The 16,076-nt window shown below is 40.7% G+C and overlaps 1 protein-coding gene across 1 annotated transcript in view; it reads right to left on the bottom strand.

The window, feature by feature from the left end:
* LOC149312092 (uncharacterized) overlaps positions 1–16,076 on the bottom strand; it is a 47,389-nt gene that overhangs the window by 12,651 nt on the left and 18,662 nt on the right. Inside the window, exons 13-17 of the mRNA XM_089526625.1 lie at positions 12,631–12,769; positions 10,679–10,895; positions 9,711–9,809; positions 2,531–2,795; positions 1,552–1,668 (exon numbers count right to left, since the gene is read on the bottom strand). Coding sequence (XP_089382751.1) covers positions 1,552–1,668; positions 2,531–2,795; positions 9,711–9,809; positions 10,679–10,895; positions 12,631–12,769 — 837 coding nt within the window. The remainder of the gene's footprint in view (positions 1–1,551; positions 1,669–2,530; positions 2,796–9,710; positions 9,810–10,678; positions 10,896–12,630; positions 12,770–16,076) is intronic.

Raw genomic sequence — 16,076 nt, 5'->3', positions numbered from 1 at the left:
AATTCAAAGACAAAGCTGTGTTAGCCTGGAAAGTCAGCATGCAAAGGGATACATAAACAGTTAGTCTCAAAGATGTTACAAGATCCCTTTGCATACAATTTTATTTGTTGTTATTGTGTGCTTCCAAGTCATTTGTCACTTATGGCAACCCTAAGGTGAACCTATCATAGGGTTTTCTTGGCAAGTTTCTTCAGAGGGGCGTTGCGATTGCCAGCTTCTGAAGCTTGGAAAGTGTGACTTGCCCAAGGTCACCCAGTGGGTTTTTGTGCTCAAGTGGGAAATCAAAACCTATTTTTAATAATATGGTGCATGAGACAAAGTTTGTGTACATTGAACCATCAGAAAGCAAAGGTGTCCCTGTCTCATCTACCCACAAAAAAAGTTTGAGGTTTTGGAATATTTCAAAACTTGGAATTCTAGATAAAGGAGACTCAACTGTACTTCTAACAGGGAAACAGCCAGGAAAATACTGTATTACTTTTGCTTCTAGGACAAGAATAGGAACACTGGATTAACTCAAGTTTTTTTTTTCCTTGCCAGGGGTAAATGGTATCCTGATGTGAGCTAACACCACACTCTGTTTCAGTGGGTCAGGGATCTACTTCTGCTTGTTTGTGTCTCTCTCTTTCACGCATTCTGCAAGTCAAAAATCTATTACAACAGAAAATCTTGTAAAAATTAATTTATTACTGCGCTAGTTTAAAAGAAACTCCAGAAGGAATTTATATTTTTCTTCTCTATATTCAAAAAGCTAACCCAATAGGCAGTAACAGTTTTACTTTTGGAATATAGACAAAAAGCAGCATGTCCAACCCCACGGTACAAACATGCCATTTGCCAGAGCATTGGGATACATCCGCACTGCAGAAATAATCCAGTTTGGCACCACTTGGCACCACAGCTCAATGCTATTAAATTTGGGGTATTGTAGTTTTATGAAATATTTAGCCTTTTCTGTTAGAGAACTCTAGTGCCACAACAAACTACATTTCCCAAGATTCCATAGCATTGAGCCATGGCAGTTAAAGTAGTGTGAAACGATTATTTCTGCAATGCAGATACAACCTTGGTTTCAGAAGCTTTCATACCAAATGTTCAGAATCTGAAGTAAATCAAAATCCAGTTTCTGTTGCAGTGGCTTGCACTGTCATTGGAAATCATAACAATTCCAATTAAATCCATTTCAATTCCAGGTTGTAACAAAAACAAAATTGTGAAAAAATCTACACGGTGTGTGTGTGTGAATAGTACTTCTGCAGGGTATTGTCTGAGAACAAGATGAAAAATGCTCAATCTCTTAGAAACAACATGAATTTGGACATAAGAGCTGCACATATACATGGGTTTTCAGCTTCCTCATTTTAGTAGCACTGTCCAGAGCAGAATTCCATGTGATGCCAGAGGTTGAAACTGACCTCTTTGGAGCCGGACTCAGGTATATGTCTAACTCTGGTTTCCTACTGACAGCTCTTCAGTTGGGAAAAGACAAATGAACTGGACTGGATGTAAGTGCAAATGAAGAGCAGTGAAGAGAAGATAGCTGTAACCTACCAAAAACATTCCAGGACCAACATTATGCCTTTTCACCAATAATGAACCACCATGGCCTGTAAATTCATCTGCCGAGTTGATATCATATTTGAGCAGCCGAAAAGAATCTAGGCGACTCTGGAGAAACAAAAACAGGAATCATTACAGAAATGTGTCAATGACGACAACAACAAATCTTATTTGACACACAGTATTCCCACTGATCAAGACATCATTAAAATAATTGAGTTATCCTACTCTACTGCTCAAACTGGCAACTGGCCCAAGCATTTGACTTACTAAGGAGCACTACAGATTGTCAAAATATTTCCATGCTATACTTCCCCCTTACTAAAAATATCTAAGTTACTGATGCTGTTTTAGACCTAGGACACTTGTAGGTCTATTGCCAAGAGGCTGTTGCATGTAAGGGGAGCAAAAACACCAACAAAATCTGTTTGGAGTTTGAAATGCCACTACTTTATTCATAAAAACAGTATAGTATTGGCCTGGCATGAGGCGTGGATCCAACTGTCAGAAAACCTGCCTGTCATCTAATGATGTATCCCTCTGGCCTGCCTGCTAGCCAGAAGTCAACCTGGAGTGACAGCCCACATAGGTGCAAAGTGACTCACCTTTTTGAGTAAGTCATAGCTACCATCCCCCAAGCTAGACCTTCAGGTGCCAATAAATTGATGTTTATGACAGTAAACTGACGTTCTGACTACCAAAGTGCACATTTTGTGGACAACAATACTGAGTTTGAAACAGTTCAGTGTTTTAGATTACAACTCCCAGAATTCCCATGCCAGCATAGCCAGTGTGCTTGCTGGTTGGGGGCTTGTAGGAGTTTTAGTAAAAAAAGGGAACTTTCCCAAGTTCTGGAAAATCCACCCAAGCAACTGAAGGAGAGACTTTTGCACTAAGATGTTTAAAATATGCTTGTTTCTTCTGCACCAGGTATTTGGCAGACTAGGATATCAATACTAGAGAGGCCCACCTGTGTACAAGGCATACTCCTGTTCTTATTCTTTCTCTCATAGAGCTGCTCCAGATGCTCATCTGTCTTGGGGTCATAGGCTATTCCCTGTGAAGTAGTCACACAGACCACAATGATTTGCTCTGGGGAAGACACTTGGTTGTTAATAATATGATCATACTCCAGGTCTGTAACATACGGAATCTGATAGCTGCTGCATCGGCATGTCTTTGTTTCATGTCCCATCATTGTTCTTCGAAGGGCTACAGGGCAGGCACTGTTGAAACTACATAATGAGAAAGCAGTGGCACAAACAAATTTAAATTAGAGAAGGCCTGAAATAACAAAAGTGTTAGTCATTACTAGAGCAAACTCATGAGTTGGAGATGTATAATCTAAAATTGAAAGAACTGGAGCTGACAGCTAGTTTAATATCGGGTTGCTAACACTAATGGTTCTCCTCTGCCTGATGTAAAAAGATTCCCAGAGTATTTGCAAAGAGGACAATATTGACTCTTCTTCACCAGTTTTGAAAGAGCTTTTGTGGATGCAGGGGTGAATGATGAGGAGAGAATGGGATATTTAAAATCTCAAATTTGTGGAGGCTCAGTAGACATCTATGGGAGATGAGGCTGGACGAAGCAAAAGTTGGTTTAACCCCAGAACATCACAAAAAGGAGATTGAAAAAAAAAACAACTTGAGGAAACAGATACAGTCCTCACTCCACATTTGCAGGTTTCACCTTTGCAGATTTAATTATTCATGGATTATTTGCCCCCTCCACTACTGCACTACACCATTTTTACTGGAAACAAATCAACCTGGTGGGGTGGTTGAACCTGGCTGCACACATGTTCCATCACTAGCATACTTGCTTGATGGGAAAAGGACAGGGGGATCACGATGACCGGGGGAGGGGAACGCAATGAGGGAGGATGTGTGCATACATATGTGCGTTTGCTCACCTGCGTAGACAGGTGGGCAGGCAGGCAGATAGGGATGGGATGAGGTGATCATGACAAGGGAGGTTGTGTATGTCTCTTCACCCACGCATATGAGCAGACAGGAAGGGGACCACAGGAGGGTGTATGAGTGTGTTTGCTTAGGTGGCTTTGAAGCAGTTCCAAAGGCATAAGAGATGGTTGCTGTACTGCTCAGAGGCGGGGCAGCCTGCCAGCCATTGGCTTCTTTCTTTGAAAGGAGCAAAGGGACGCACCTTTTCCTTCATGCTGACGCATGTGCATTCATATTTCCAACATTTAATAATAAGAGGTGTGATTATTTGCATTTTAAAAAATATTTTATTTTATTTTTTTGCATTCACTGCAGATCTTGGAACTGAACACCCACAAATCCAAAGGGAAAGCTGTACTCAATTAGGCTCTAGGCTGGATAAGCTGCTAATGAACTGGTTGGATGAATCTAAGACTGAGGCAAAACAGGATATGTTAGTGGGGTTGGAGCAATTTTATAACATCTTGCCTCATGTTTGTAGATGGCTAGTACAAGAAAAGGAGGCAAAAACTGAAGCTGAGACAGCAAACATTATTGTTCACCTGGTTCTCATAAGGGGAGAAGGAGGCAGGAAACACCTAATCTCTGAGTAAATGGCTACCTTTTGTGAAAAGAAGAGTTACAGAAATTGGCAAGTATCAGAAAGTTAATTCAAAAACTGCTTCAAATTATCTCTTAAAGTGCTTCTCCCGCTTTATGCCTTTTCGATGTACCTTTTTGCTTATGATGTTTCCTTAAAGGTGCTCTAATATTTTGCCGGTAACCACAGCTCCTCCCCCCCCCCCCCCCCATTTAGCCATACAGGCCTATTAGTTACTTGCTGCTTCTTTCTTCTACCCCTTCTCCCACCTTTATGCTTTCTTCCTGGCTGCTACTATGCCTAGAATAGCCTCTCTGTCTCTGGCTATAGTTACGTTATATTGGTTTATCTCTCACAGCAATCCAGAGATGCCAAGATGCAAGGTTGTTTCTTTCATACAGCTGTATACTATTCTCCTGACCTGAAATTTACATAGGATTCCTATTGATCTCTCTTTAGGTACAGGCAAGCCCTCTTAGATTCATTAGCTAAATTGCAGCATAGGACGTTATCAGACAAGGGAAATTGGAAGTATAATCCAATGGCAATCCAAATGCAATCATGGGGTTCAACGTTATTTCGTGAGAGGTGATCACACACAATTTCGGGCAATGGCAAGCTATTTTTGGGCAATGGGAAGTCAGTTCGAACGCAATTCGAATTCACATAAACTCGCTGAACTAGCGAATTCACATGAATGCATTCTGGTCTCACTTTCTTTTCATTCGAAATTAAGAGAAATTCCTCCCATGTGATAAACTCCCCAGTCTTCACACCATTCCCTAAATTGTAGTTGGAGGTGCTGGGTAGTTTATAATTTGCTGGAGATCTCTAGCTCTTCTTCCCTGAGAAGGATTGACTGTTAAAACAATTTTAGTCTAAGTGTTGGGATACCCATTATTTTTCTGTTTCTTGTGAACCACTTCCCCCACATGAACCTCCTTGGACAGTTTTTCTGGGGACTTTGTCAGTTTATTTTCACTTCTTTTGCTTAGCAATGTCCAATACTAATTAAGCCACCTTTAGCCATTCCCTCCTGTCAGCCTCCTCCTTTATTTTAATAGCACCTAGGGCATCACTGTCATTAAATAATATTAAGAACAAATTATAGAATTTAATTCCTAGCATTGAAATCTGACATCAAACATTCTGTCCAATAGTGAATAATATTTTAAAAATCCAGAAGTGATGAAAAGGTAAAAGCCCACTCCACATCAACAATGAAGGGTCTTTATGACTATATTATATGGATCAAAGTCTAGGATAATGAGTGCCCAACTGCATATGTTTCATTACCCCACATAAAGAAGATGCCCAAATTAAAATAATGATTTCAAGAGCATGTTCTGGTTTCAAAATCAAATGCCATTGGAAAGAATAGAGACAAATATTTCACAAGGAAATGAAGATTCATCCACTTAGACTAAATGTGTCATTGAAGGGCTTCACTGAAAGGATTACTCAAGAGAGGTCTTTGGTTGCCAAATTTATGATTATTAAGAAAGCAGTACAACAGTACACAACAATATTCTCCCTTTTGTAATATTCTCCCTTGTCTAACTCACACATATTTTTCCTTGCATTTCTGTGAATGATGATTGTGCTAAGGGCAAACCTTTTCAAAGCAAAAAGCAAAAACTCAAATATCACCTGTTAAGAGAGAACTGAATATAGATAATATTTTTTCCTCCAATAGCAGCAGCAACAACAGCAGCCCCACCCCATTGTTTTCTTTTTCTAAAAGTCTAACGTATCCACATAGCTTTAATGATTTCTCTGGTTCTGAATAGCAAAAAAAAAAAAAAAAAGAGCAAAAGAGAATTCTGTTAGATTCTTTCTGTGTGGATAATTGAGCTGAATGTGTTTTGAAGATAGCTTAAAACAGTGTGGGTATTTGAGACACTCAGACACTAGATAACTAGAGATAAGACTCTGGGAAATGCTACCGAAAGAAATTCTAAGAGGCAAGCACTTTTGTGGAGCAACCAGAAAAACATGCTTGCAAGGCTCCCGTGGGTCTACCAGCACAAACTTGATTCCACAACTGAAGGCTGATGACCTGGCTACACAGGAACAGGCCTGTTTACTTCCTTTGTACATCCAATGAGAAAAGCGACCACCAAAGTTCAAGACACATTCATTTTTTACAAGATCACAGAATCATACAGTTGGAAGAGACCACAAGAAGATATGTATGGTAATTTTTTAAAAAATGAATGAAATATATTTTTGAATTTCAGCTATAGACCTGACATTGAATTGAGAGTAACAGGAAAGGGTCTCACAGAAAAAGGAACGCAGGACTTGGGATAAAATACCTTAAGATTATAAATAAGTGGCTCTGCTGAAATGGCAGTGTTGTTAAAAATATTGGATGAGGTCTGGAGATGATTAAAAATGTTGGATGAGGTCTGGAGAGACTCACATTCAAATCTTCTGTCTGCTGTACAGCTTATTGGGTGGCCTTGGGTGACACATCACATTGTCAGGCTAGGCAAAGTTAGTATAGAACCGTATGTGCTGCCCTAGACATCTAGGAACAAGGGCAGGACATGACTATAATATATAAATTAGGGTCCTAATATATTAAATGGTTCCAATTGTCATATTTTCCCTACTCTTTGAAGGGATGGAAGGAGTGAAGATGATCATTTGAACATGTATTTGAGATAATAATACAGCTGCAGTCCTACATCCACTTACCTGGGAGCAAGTTAAATAAATAAATAAAATAAAATTTTTATTTTTATACCGCACCTTCCAAAGATCAGGGCGGTTTACAGCAGGATAAAAACAATACAGGTAAACAACATACATTAATATAAAAATACATACAGTGAGATAAAAATAAACTAAAAGCCCCGTTAGCCAATCCTCTTGCTCTTAAAGAGGAAGGGAGGTCTGTTAGGACTTTAATCGGGGAATGCAGACTGAAATAGAAAGGTTTTTAGGTCCTTTCTAAATTGGGCCAGGGAGGTGGCCGAGCGGAGCTCTGTGGGCAGCGTGTTCCAAAGGGCCGGGGCGGCGATGGAAAAAGTCCTCCTCGTGGTGGAGGTAAGCCTAGCCCCTGGTACCCTAAGTAATTGCTGCCCAGATGTTCTGAGGGTGCGGGACGGAATATACGGGGAGAGGCGGTCCTTCAGGTACCCTGGGCCCAAGCCATTTAGGGCTTTATAGGTAATCACCAACACCTTATATTGTGCCCGGAAGCGAATGGGCAGCCAATGGAGGTCTTTTAACACCGGTGTTATATGGCTGGCCCTGGAAGTACCAGTGACCAGCCTGGCTGCCATATTCTGCACCATTTGTAGCTTCCGGGTTTGGTATAAAGGTTGCCCCATGTAGAGTACGTTGCAGAAATCCAGTCTCGAGGTTACCAGAGCATGTACCACTGTTTCAAGGTCCCTCTGGGCCAGGTATGGACGCAGCTGGCGAATAAGCCGAAGCTGATGACAGGTGTTCTTGATCATCGCATTCACCTGAGCGGTCAGGTGAAGTGACGAGTCAAGAAGCACCCCCAGACTGCGCACGGAGTCCTTCACAGGGAGCGTGACCCCGTTCAGGACAGGTGGAATCACCACCATTCCTGGACCAGGGGAACCTATCACAAGTACCTCCGTTTTCTCTGGATTCAGCTTGAGTCGGTTTTCCCTCATCCAGCCCATTACTGACTCCAGACAGGCCACGAGAGGAGAGACACCATCCTCAGTCACTGCATCAGTCGGAGACATAGAGAAAATTATTTGGGTGTCATCAGCGTACTGATAACCCCGTGCCCCATGCCTCCGGATAATCTCTCCCAGCGGTTTCATGTAAATGTTAAATAGCATGGGAGACAGAATGGCTCCTTGAGGGACCCCGGTTTTAAGGGCCCGCTCATCGGAGCACACGTCTCCCAGCTGCACCATCTGGGACCTCCCAGAGAGGTAGGACCGGAACCACTGAAGCGCAGTGCCCCCGATTCCCACCTCTGCTAGGCGCCCCAGAAGGATACCATGGTCTATGGTATCGAAAGCCGCTGAGATGTCCAAGAGCACCAGCAGGGACACGCTTCCCCTGTCGATGCCCAGACGGAGATCATCGACCAAGGCGACCATGGCCGTCTCAACCCCGTAACCCGCCCGAAAGCCAGTTTGAAATGGGTCCAGATAATCCGTTTCATCCAAGACCGACTGAAGCTGGATTGCAACCGCCCTCTCGATCACCTTCCCCAGAAATGGCAGCAGCGAGACTGGCCGATAATTATTATGTACCAGGGGGTCGAGGGAGGGCTTTTTTAATAAAGGTTTAACAATGGCCAATTTTAAATCAGATGGAAATTGCCCTTCCCTCAAAGATGTATTAATGATCCGGCGTAACAGTGAAGTTACTGCCGGTCCCCCCTGGGCCGCTAGCCACGAGGGGCAGGGATCGAGAGAGCAGGTTGTCTTCCGAACACTTCTGAGGATCTTGTCCACACCATCGGTACTTACCAACTCAAAGTGATCCAGTTTAATGGAGTCCACGGAGGCTCTGGGCGCCTCTACCCTAGGTTCTGCTATAATGTCGGCGTTAAGACCTTCGCTTATCCGAGAGGTTTTATCCACGAAGAAGTTATTAAATTGGTCACAGCAGGCCTTAGAAGGTTCAAGGATCTGGTTCAGGGCGGGAGGGAGCTGAGTTAGCTCCCTGACCACTCTGAACAACTCTGCTGGACGCGACTCCGCGGACGCAATACGAGCACCATAGAACGAGTTCTTAGCTGCTCGTATCGCCTCTCCGTAGTCCTCTAACAGTTGGTCTAGGAGAGCCTTGTCGTCTAAGTTCCATTGAACACAATGGGTGGACATGTAGCAACAGCAAGTACATTTCTATACCGCTTATCAATGGAATTAAGCACTCCCTAAGTGGTTTGCAATGTGTAAGTTAATTGTTCCCAACAAGTTGGGTACTAATTTTAGCAACCTCAGATGGATGCCAGGCTGAGTCAACCTGGAGCCACTGGCTGGTATCGAACTCACAACCTTGCAACTGTGAGTGAGTGGCTTTAGTACCGGCATTTAATCACTGCACCACCAGGGCTCCTCCCCATGTATGAACTGCACTGTAAATAGTACACTATAGAGTAGAGTGTGTGGGCCAGATGTAGTTTGTGGCACCCTCCCAGCAGGTCTATAAGCCTCTCCTATTACCACACAGCAGCTGGGCTTCTTTTCAAGCCTCAATGCAGCAGGAGTGGTTCTGGGTATGTAGAGCATGTGTACGAAGCATTAATCTTCTTCCCTGGGTATCGCAATTGTCTTGGGCTAGCAATTAGTATTGGAACAAAGCTTGCCACTGGAGCCTATGAGAGGGTTTATATATATATATATATATAATTAAAGAGCATGTAAGAGCCAAATGAAGAGCTGTATGGATGAGGGGGCTGACTCAACCAATGGGTCTTCCCACTTTAAGCATCTGGCCATCTGAAAAGTTACCCACAAGTCAATATGGCCCTTGGGGTGAAAAAAATTCCCAACCTCTGTTCTAAACAGTAATGTAAATGGCATTTTAAAAGTCCTAATAATTATGCTATTCTGAATATTCAAACCAAACAATGTCCAGTTGCATTTAGCTTCACTTACCTTTTTGCAGGAGACTTTGGGGGTTTGTCTTTGTTTGAAATGAAGTGAGGCAGGACTGCTTGATTTGTTTTTAAAATACTGCTCAATACCTGGGGAGCTCTGCAAGCCAAAACAACCACAATTAAGATAGCTGCATGCCAAGCAGAGCCGTGAAACAACTTTGCAATTCTAAAGTTGTCTACAATGGTGCATAAAACTCATTTCTAAAGGTTGCATCAAACACTGCACACAGTGGGCACACAGTGTATGCAGTCATCCCTCCATATCCATGGATTTTTATCCACAGATTCAACAATTTACAAAATGAAAATATTTTAAAAATACATAAATTACAAAACAGAAGCCTTGATTTTGCTGTTTTATATAAGGGATACTATTTCATTATGTCATTGTATTTAATAGGACTTGAGCATTCATCAAGTTTGGTATCCATGGGGGATCCTGGAAAGAACCTCCGTGGACAGCAAGGGCCCACTCTATTTAACATTATGAACCCAGTTCCTAAGCACAATTTCTTAGCATACTGGATCCATTACTCCAAACACATGTATCTAGAATTCCTAACACATACTTTCAAAGCAATATTATTAAGCATCAAGATCCAAGCATGTGGCAAACTTATCAGCCCTATCTGTTGCCATGGATCAGCATCCATGTTTCTAGAGAGCATAATTCCAAATTAAGAGGTTCTGGTAACTTAAATCATTTAGAAATAGAATAAATCTTGCATTGGTTTTACATCTAGTTTTAGAAGATTTTCCAAATTGCTTTTAATCTTCACAGCATTTTTTTTTTGAAAAAAAAAACCTTTTTACACTTTCATAAAAGAGAAGCAGTATAAAACTGTCAGTTCTGAGCCAAGTATGGAATTTATCCTCAAATATATATTCAGCTGAATGCTGAAGTGTTTGTTCCCACTGGAAAGTCACTAGGTAAACCTAGGTACACTTGGCTTCCTTTGCTTTTACCTAGAAGAACCAAACAATAGGTCTTGTGCTGGGTGGCTGTATGCTGGAGCAGACTGGAAAGGAGAAACATTGTGTGATAAAGAGGTCTCATGGTCACCATTCTTCTCTTCCGGTGTTGTGTTGGGGTCTAGAAATACACTCACAAACTGTGCTTTGCACTGTCTGCCACCTCTCTGAGGAAAGGTTGAGCTTTTATGTATACGTGGTGAGCTGATTTCTGAAATACAAGATACCACCAAAGTCAACCCATATATCAAAACATAAAGAAGCATCACACTTGCCTCTATGTTGAGTATGTGTGTGTATGTGCATGTGCATGGGTGCACGCACACACATACAAACCTTTTAAGGGATGAACACTCATGAATACTTCCAGGGGAGGCAATTCACCTTTCTTTAACTGTTAAAATAGAGGTGGCCTGGAAGTTTGGAAGGATAAGGGATCTCAAAAACAGCCTGGGTGTGTGTACTTTTACATGTTTGAGGGAGTATTTCCCCCTCAACTGGAGTTTTTCCAATTTACAGTATACAAATTTCAGTCAGTTTTGTTTTTAGTTCATAACAAATAGTGTTTCTCAACAAGAGCAACAATGGGAATCACTGTGAAAAAAGACTCTTAACAATTAACATCATGTTTTAATAAAAGGCTTTAAAGAATATTATCCCTTAATGTCTAGTCTGATCATCAGTATAAAGAATTTGCAGCTGATTTTACCTTCTGCCTCAGATCTAAGGTAAGAGTAAAAGTACAGTTTTGTGATATCTAATGAATGTTCTGGGGGTGCCAGATCAGGAAATCCCCTTATTTTCCTTCCCAAGCCCCATCACAAGTTTGGAACCAGAGCAGAAAAAAAATCAAATACATAATAGTATGCATATCATGTACAGGTCCAGCCCAAAATGTTTTACAACATTATACAGTCACAAATTATGCCCTATGCAAGCCAACGTCAGGAAACATAGTACCCAGAACTAACCAAACTGTTTTGATATAAACATTTTTACCAGAATCATCTCTTTCCATCCCCGGAAATTGAAATACAGTAATAACACGGTACAAAAAAGCAATTATTTGCTGCCTTCTTATGTACTGCTGCACATTCAATCTGCCTAATATCTACAGGATATCTCTGATTATGTGCAAATTCCATTTCAAAATGTTGTGTTTGAGTTCATTTTCTGCTTATTTCTAATCTTGTTTTTCAGACAAATGACTTCCCCAACAGATCACAATGATTAAAATACATAACTCCACTAGCTTTTCCTCTGCAGAAATGAAAACCAACAATTTGCCCCCTCCCAAAATCTCAAAATATATCCTATAAACATACACAGTGACAAAGTGTGAAATCAACATTCACGTTCAAGGCTGTCTTTTATACAGTACAGTACAAATTCAATCAAAAGTATTAAGGAAAATAATATGGTTCTACTGAAGTTACAGCTCCTCTGCAAGCAAAAATCAGAAGTTAGGCTAAATATTATGCACAACTGAATTGTAATGTTTTGTCTCATCTTTTAACTGCACTGATCTACATATATGTTTATATCTGGAATGAAGCTGAGACGCTGCACTGGCATAGACATTGTTGGAAAAGTAGCTGTGCTTTCACAGAGTTCGGTCCTTAATGAATATAGTGCTTAGTGCAGCCAACTGATCTGCAAACACATACACCGGCCTGTCTCATTTTTAACCTGGTGAATGGAAAGCTAATTGACCACAGTGTGATAGGTGAGTTCAAGCTCATATTGCCTGCTGTGCAAACACTTGGACAACTGAGGTGTTCAACACAACTATGCTAGAGTGTATTTATGTTATGGTAAAAGTATATTATATCTTGGCTGATATATCTTAACAGACCCCAAAAGTATAAACCATGCAATTACTTATTTAATTCCTATGGCTAATAAAGATAAATTAATTCAGAAATGCTAGTAAAATAAGGACTGACCAAATGTTGTCCGATAATATTCCATCCAGTCTTCCAGGATACTTTTGATTTTCCGCCTCAGCATTCTTAATTCTCTCATAGCACTGAAATCTTTCATGTGGTTTAGATTCTCTTCTGGGTTTTGAGGTATCTTTGTCCCCTTGGATATTTAAGTAAAACACAGTGACTACACAGAGCACTGCACAAGACATTTGTTTCTCTAACAAAATCCATAGTTAGGAGTTCCTAGCAAACTGTGCAAATCCTAATGCAGCATTTGCCCTAGAGTAAAAAATTACCACTTTCTCCCCCAAACAGACCAATGGTGGCCAATCATGGTTTCTTAAGATGGGGGGGGGGGGGAGGAGAAGCTAATTCTTAGTCCCAGAGCAATAACAGCTACAATATTCTTGTCTTGCCATCTTAATTTGAAGGCTACAATTTGTGAAGGAACATGCACATTGTTGCTGAGCAAGCAAAGTATATCTTTTGAGACCAGAAGGCAATTGGCCCTTTTAGTCTTAGAGATATGAATTCATATGTGTGCCTGGGCCTTGTGCTCCACATCGATATAGGTTCAACATCATGCTGCTATACAGTATTCCCTCTGAATCCATGGATTCTGCATCCATGGATTCAACCATCCACAGCTTTCCACCCCAAAAGCAAGCCTTGATTTTGCCATTTTATATAAGGGACACCATTTTACTATGCCATTGTATATAGGGAGACTTAAGCATCAATGGATTGTAGTATCCATGGAGGAGGGGCCTGGAACCAACCCCCAGCAAATACCAAGGGCTCACTGTATTAATTTTCTAAACTAAGTGGTCTTCAATCCAGAGCTAGTGTCTACAGAAAAGCAGGATGGTTACAAACAAAACTTATCTTAGTACTGATTTCTTAATTGTATTTATTTCTTTTGCTTAAATAAATTTGCAGATAGTACAAAATGTAAAACTTCTCTGCTGAAATCCAGATCTAACATCTTAATCACAGTGAGTAAGAGGAAAAGAATGTAGAAAACTGCACACAAACCTATCATATACCTAGCACTTTCCTGAGGGAATTCTCAGGGTTTGGAAATTACATATGTCTGAAAACCTACTTAGAGGGATTGTTGTTGAGATCTTGTGTAACTAGTTAGTTCAAGCTGTAACTAACTTAAATATCACAAGATATATAAAACACAGTGTTGTATGCACAGATTTTGCCATTACAATTTTAACCATAATTTCAATTAAACAATAAGCACACAGCCACATTGAAAATCTCATTGTTTCAGCAAACGTGACGCCAGATGCTAATGTTAATTGTTAAAGTAAATTTTATTTCCATGCCAAAAGAATGAAAATAAAATAAATTTAAGCCAGAGAGTTCTGAGTCATTATATTTATTACTATAAACATGAATCATTATTTTTTAAAGAGCCCTGCAAAAAATCTTTTTAAAATACTAGGCAGGGGATAAATATGAATGTTTTGGGACACAGTAATCAGGCACTGGAAAGTACATGTATGTGTGCAAGCATACACAACACACAATAAATAAATATCAATACATCAATACAGTAAATACAATAAATATCAAGCAGTCTGCAGAAGGAAGGCTTAATATGTTATTTCTGTGGTGGTCTAATGCTTCCATTCTACAAGCTAAGTGACTGTTCTAAAGATGTTTTATCTGTTTAAAATATCTTAAGTTTTATTTGGCCAAGCTGCAAAAACAAACAAACAAACGGAAACAAATTTGTCATATTATTTTTGAACTCATTCACTGTCTCTAGTGTACATCATCATTGGATAATTCATCCATGGCCAAGACCTCATCATCCCCTGTTTATTCATTACCACACACACATGAACATCAGCAGGACTCACCTCTGAGCAGATGTGCATCAGAATGCACTGTCTCTCACAGGGTTGAGCAATTGTGAGGGGTTGGGGGCTACATGACCAACCAGGAGAACTTGGAGGGCAACACATCCTTGCTGCACCTACCTGAAATTTTTTTGATTTTGTTCCTCCCAAATGCCCTCTGCAGGTATGGGGAGTAGTTTTGCCATGTTTTGGGGGTTGGAGACTGAGAGCATTACAAACCCCCACCAGGAAGTGATGTGGAAGTCAACAATTATTTTAGACCCTGGGCACTGCATGTGGTTCACAGGTCACACTTTCCCCACTCTGGATCTAGTACATGGGTGACTTTGGCCTTCCAAATGTTTTGGACTAGTGCTTCCATAATCCCTGGAAATCCCAGTCTGGATCGTCTTGAAGTCCAAAAGTTCCTTACTCCTATCTAAAAATTATTTGAGAGGGTGTTTTTTTGTTGGTTTTTTTCCTGACGTGATGATACATGAATTGCTGCTCTACAGCTATTAACCATTTTATGAGCTTTGCTGTGAGCCTACCACTAATTATCCTCAACGCTGACAAGAAGAAAAAGCAGCAGATGTTATCATTTAAAAGGGAGAACGGAAATGATTTCTTTGGCAGATTTATTCCCTGTTTTGTACTTTAAAAAAAAGTTTGTCTTTACCAAAAAAAACAGAGAGAGAGAGAGAGAGAGGGATGTCTGATGATTGATCAAGTTTCCACTATGATTTCAAGCAAATTGCTGATCGGTTTATATAACCGTCATTCCCACTTGAAACTGGTTCCGATCTTACTTTGATCGATTTCTGTCACGATAAAGCGAGACAAACACAAAAAAACCAGTTTCTCCAAACACTAGTTTTCTAGCAGTTCTTTTGGAAAGATTTGATTTCAGAGCATGTTCAACAAGTGGGAATGACGGATCTGAACTGCATCATTCTGGAGGAGAGGGACTAATGGCAGAGGGGTGTTTACCAACACAGAGCAAAAGCGAATCCAAAACTGGTTTAAATGTAAGTGGGAATGAGCCCTAACAGTGGCATTAAGCAGTAAAAAGACTAAAGCACAAGGACCTCTGCTTTCTGCTCACAGAACTTTTCCCACAGAAGTTTCCTCCACCTAATATTGTAGCATCCTCCCCATCTTTCCCCCTTTACACACCCCAGCTCAGCTCACACAGCATGATCTGACTAAGCCCCTGACTAGTATTTTAAGGCGCTTAGGGGCTGGTGGTGGGAAGGAGGCAGTAGAGAAACCCACTTCTGCTAGCAAATACGTATGGATCCAACCACAAATAAAATACCTAAACAAGCCATGTAGGCATTCCCAGCAATTAATATCAAAATCGCTGTTAATTAAACTAAAAGCACAGGCAAATGCACTTTTCTGACTTGTTTGAAATGGTCATCTAAAGTGTAAAAAAGGCATCACTGGACTTCTTGAGAAGGGTACTCTAGAATCAAAGGTCAATCACAGAAAAGCCCTCTTTTCAGCCACTACCTAACTTAGGACCTAATCACACTAGTGAAATTTTGCTGAGAAACAGGATTTGAAGTAGATTTAAATTAGAAAAAACTGCAAATGTGGGAGGTT

Source organism: Sceloporus occidentalis, unplaced genomic scaffold (assembly GCF_023333645.1).
Source record: "Sceloporus occidentalis isolate IW3139 unplaced genomic scaffold, rSceOcc1.0.p SCAF_5, whole genome shotgun sequence".
In the NCBI taxonomy this organism is placed as follows: Eukaryota; Metazoa; Chordata; class Lepidosauria; order Squamata; family Phrynosomatidae; genus Sceloporus; species Sceloporus occidentalis.
The sequence above is the reverse complement of the archived record's forward strand: the minus strand, read 5'-3'. Positions and strand labels throughout refer to the sequence as shown.